The sequence below is a fragment of the Penaeus vannamei genome, chromosome 20 (genome assembly GCF_042767895.1).
Source record: "Penaeus vannamei isolate JL-2024 chromosome 20, ASM4276789v1, whole genome shotgun sequence".
NCBI lineage: Eukaryota > Metazoa > Arthropoda > Malacostraca > Decapoda > Penaeidae > Penaeus > Penaeus vannamei.
The window spans coordinates 40,889,570-40,894,569 of record NC_091568.1 but is presented as its reverse complement, the minus strand read 5'-3'; the positions used below and the strand labels follow the sequence as shown (position 1 = coordinate 40,894,569).

Here is a 5,000-nt window from a genome sequence, read left to right as displayed (position 1 = left end):
GTGTTGGCGAGTGTGTTGAGGTTTTACATATACATTTATATTTTTCTTTCATTGCCTTTCTCCCGTATATTTTAAATCTTAAATAGAAAAATAGGTTAATCAATATCGTATTCTTAATCAGATTATATATATATATATATATATATATATATATATATATATATATATATATATATATATATATATTTACTATATATATGAATATATATATATATATATATATATATATATATATATATATATATATATATATATATATATATATATATATATACATATATATACATATAGATATAGATATGTATACTCGTGTGTATGTATGGATAACAATTGTTTGTATACTTATGAATATCTATATACATACAAACATACATGTATATATATATATATATATATATATATATATATATATATATATATATATATATATATATATATATATATGTCAAATCCATATACATATTAATTTTAAAGGTACAAGCATATACATTGCATAAAAGAAAGGTTTTCATGCACCCAGTAAGTGACAACAAAGAAACCGCAAAAAAATATTGTGTTTGTCGTTCTTATCCTCATAAATCATTTATATTTTCTTCGTTTTTATGAGAATTACCTTTTCCAAAATATCAATATTTACATATATTCATATATGTATATATACACACGTATTCCTTGATATAAATATACTTATAACCAGTTATTCTAGCACGGTATAACAGCATATCATCTGTCCAATAAAGATGAAAAACAATGTTCATGCATTTCACTTTATCATTACATTATGAAAAGATGAGACTTTGAGGAGATGAAATCATGCCTGAGGGAAGATTTTTTTTCTTCTTCTCCTTTTATTGTTGCTTCAGGTTTTATGTCTTTATTGTTTTTGTTGTTATTATCATATTATCATATATATATATATTTGTGTGTGTGTGTGTTTGTATGTATCTGTGTGTTTGTGTGTGTGTGCTGCATATTTACATTTATATGGCATTTGTATATAAAACTAATTGAATATAGACCATTATCTCCCTTCAGTGAATATCAGTTTCCTCATCATTATTGCTGTTATTAGCAGTCATGTGTAATCTCCTTATCAGCACAGATGCAATGGCACATAATGCTAGTGCCTTCAGATGTTCCATAGATATCGTTTGATTGTAGAATACATCGGTATATACAACGCAACGCTCTAAGACTGACGCGAATGATGATAAGCAAGGAGAGGAAGATAAGATTATTAAAAAGTGATGAAAGTCGCTTGCACCAGAAAGAAAAGAAAATGATTTTTTTTGAGGAATCATCCTTACCCTTTCTGTGCGAACGATAATTACAAAAAAATAAGGAGGAGGAGAAAAGAGAGAGAGAGAGAGAGATAGGGAATGGAATAGGGAGAAGAGGGAAGAGAGAGGGGAGGGAGGAGGAGGAGAGAGAGAGAGAGAGAGAGAGAGAGAGAGAGAGAGAGAGAGAGAGAGAGAGAGAGAGAGAGGGGGAGAGAGGGGGAAGGAGAAGAGAGAGAGCGAGAAAGTAAAAGACCGACCCTCAAAGTCAGGAAAAATATTTTTGAGAACACGAAAGAATCTCAGTCTGGGCTCAAGAATCATTATCATAAAAGCTCTTGCATTTTTTTGTTTTTGAGGTCTTGAGTGGAAGATATCACACGATTTTGACCTTTATGTCGGCTTAGATGAGGGACGAGAGTGGGGGAAGGGGAGGCGGGAGTGAGGAGAAGTAGGGAGGAAAATGGGAAGAGGGAATAGGTGAGGGAGGAGGAGGAGGAGGAGAAGGAGGGAAGGTGGATAAAGCTGCAATGCGGAAGAAGGGGAAGGAGGAGGGAGGGATGAAGGGAGAGTGAAGAAGGAAGAGGAAGACCAACTGAGAACAGGAAGAAAACCAGCTCAAGAGGGAAACAAGTCGAGTGGCTCCTTCGCGGGCACAATAAGCGTCAGAGCGAAGCCCTCCTGCGTCGGCCCTCCATCAGACGATCTTCTCCGACGAAGGCCTAATCACCCTCAACTCCAGGCGGTCGTCGGTGTCCTCGCTGTCCCCGTCGCTCACTCCCGAGCAGCGGCAACAGCTCGACCCCCGCCGCCACGCCCTCTCCGCCGCCGCCGTCGAGCGAGGGGCGAAGGAGGGCGTTCCCTAGAGCTGCGTCGACACGGTGTCCCCGGGGAGTCTGGGGGAGAGGTTGACGGGCACCGGCGGGCTGAAGAGGGAGCGGTAGGTCACGCGGAACTGGTGCGACATCACGTAGTACAGCAGGAAGTTGACGGCCGCGTTCATGAGGGCCAGGAGGTCCATCACCTCGCCCCAGTGGAGGTAGCACTTCCTGCGGGCGGGAGAGGAGGGCGGGGTTACGGCCTGTCGTCACTGCGCGGAGGGAGGCTGATCGGAGGGGACTGTGCTAGAAAAATGGTTGTATTCATTCTCTGCTTCCTTCTCACCTCATGTTTCTCACCTGCCCCCTCTCAACTTCCCTCTCTCACCTCCCTTTCTCCCCCTCTCACCTCTCCTTCCTCACCTCCCCCTCCCACCTCCCCTTTCTCCCCCTCCCCCTCTCACCTCCCCTCTCTCCCCCTCCCCCTCCCACCTCTCCTTCCTCACCTTCCCCTCTCACCACCCCTTTCTCCCTACACCTTCCCCCTCCCACCTCCCCTCCCTCTCCCACCACCCCCTTTCTCCCCCTCTCTCACCTCTCCCCCTTTCTCACCTCCCCTTTCTCCCCCAACCCCTCTCACCTCTCGTTCCTCACCTTCCCTCTCTCCCCCCTCCTTCCCTTTCTCACCTCCCCCTCTCACCTCCCCTATCTCCCCTCCCCTTCTCCACCCTCCCTTCCCCTTTCTCCCCCTCCCCACCTCTCACCTCCTCTTTCCCACCCTCCCCTCTTTAACTCACTCACTCCCCCTCCCTCCCTCACTCCCTCCTTCCCTCTCGCCTTACCTGAAGAAGGTCTGCCCGTAGATGCCGGAGAGGAGCACGAGGACCCCCTGCGGCAGCTCCGTCAGCAGGAACAGCAGCAGGACGGTGAGCAGCATCCGCGTCGTCTTCTCCGTCAGCTTCTCCATTCTCGGCAGCTTCTTGTCTCCTTCCATTGACGGCGTTCCCATCTTTATTAGATTTTCCTGCGCGGGGAGAGAGGGGGAGAAAGAAGAAAGAAATATTAAGAATGGCTAGATCTGAGTTTACTTTTATCCTTATCTTATCTACACACTGATCTACTTACCAACCTACTCCAATGCCGAATTTTCTACATAAACACACACACTCACACATGCATATACGCACTTCTGTATATAGTTGAATGGATTACTTGGTATATAACGCATGAAACATATCAAACCGGCTTAAGACATTATGAGAGGAAAGGACAGAGAGAGAGAGAGAGAGAGAGAGAGAGAGAGAGAGAGAAGAGAGAGAGAGAGAGAGAGAGAGAGAGAGAGAGAGAGAGAGAGAGAGAGAGAGAGAGAGAGAGAGAGAGAAGAGAGAGAGAGAGAGAGAGAGAGAGAGAGAGAGAGAGAGAGAGAGAGAGAGAGAGAGAGAGAGAGAGAGAGAAAGAGGAAGAGAGAGAGAAAGAGAGAGAGAGAGAGAGAGAGAGAGAGACAGACAGACAGACAGACAGACAGACAGACAAACAGACAGACAGACAGAGAGAGAGAGAGAGAGAGAGAGAGAGAGAGAGAGAGAGAGAGAGAGAGAGAGAGAGAGAGAGAGAGAGAGAGACAGACAGACAGAGAGAGACAGACAGACAGAGAGAGACAGACAGAGAGAGACAGACAAACAGACAGACAGACAGAGAGAGAGGGAAAGAAAGAAAGAAAGAGAGAGAGAATATATATAGACCCATAATCAACAGATAGGTATGAAGCCCTACATGTTATCTTCCGTTACCTCTAGACCACCAAACGCAATGTTCTCTCTGAATGGAATTCTTTCAATCCTATCTTTTGTTTCCCCTTTTTTCAATATTTTATTTATCTTCTGTTCATTTGCGTTTCCAATAGATTATTTTCCCTCTGCCTGAATTCCTCTCTTTTTGGTTTGTTTCTCTTTTTTTCCTTTCTTTTTTTTTCCTGTATGCATTTTTTTCCTGATCCCCCAAAATTATCCGATTCCCTCACCATATTATTTCTTCCTTTCTCTGTCTATTATTTACATAGTTTTTAATCATTACTATTATTATCATGATACTTATTACTTTTATCATTATCACCATTATTATTATTGTTATTATTATTATTATTATTATTATCATTATTATCATTATTATTATCATTATTATCATTATTATTATCATTACAATTTTCATTATTGTTGGTTTTATTATCATTTTTCATTATTATTATTGTCATTGTTGTTATTATCATTCTCATTATTATTATTATTATTATTATTATTATTATTATTATTATTATTATTATTATTATTATTATTATTATTATTATTATTACTATTATTATAATTATTATTATTATTATTATCATTATCTTTATTATCATTATTATTATTATTATTATTATTATTATTATTTTCATCATTATTATCATTATTATTATTATTATCATTATTATTAATATCATCATTATTATTATTATTAAAATCATTCTTACTCTTATAATGATAATAAAAAAAATCCAATGGGGCTATTTTGGTTTCTCTCTTTTTCTTATCTTCCTTCCCCTCTCTACCTTCCCAATCTCCATATTGTGTAATTCTTATCTCTGAACATCTTGCCTTCTGGCTTTGTTTGATTGCTTTCTATTCTACAATACGCTTTTTTCTTTGGAATCTTCCTCTGTGCCTTCTATTTATTCCAAATGATTTTCCATTTTTATTTGTATCTTCTCTATTTTTTATATATATTTTTTTTTACCCCTTTTTGTATACTCTGTGTCTCTCCCTTGTCCGTTTTTTTTTTCTATTTCTATTTTTGTATTCCTTCTACGCCTTTCATTTTACAGCTTCTCTTCCTCTTGTTTCTTGTTTGTCTCCCGTATTCTTTTTCA

The 5,000-nt window shown here is 39.5% G+C and overlaps 1 protein-coding gene across 1 annotated transcript; it reads right to left on the bottom strand.

The window, feature by feature from the left end:
- Positions 1–1,488: 1,488 nt before the first annotated feature.
- LOC138865355 (G-protein coupled receptor dmsr-1-like) lies at positions 1,489–3,142 on the bottom strand. The gene is made up of 2 exons (XM_070135719.1): positions 2,938–3,142; positions 1,489–2,326 (listed from the first exon to the last, which is right to left on the bottom strand). Exons 1-2 carry the CDS (start codon positions 3,102–3,104, stop codon positions 2,140–2,142), a joined length of 354 nt encoding a protein of 117 aa, XP_069991820.1. The 5' UTR covers positions 3,105–3,142; the 3' UTR covers positions 1,489–2,139.
- Positions 3,143–5,000: the final 1,858 nt, after the last annotated feature.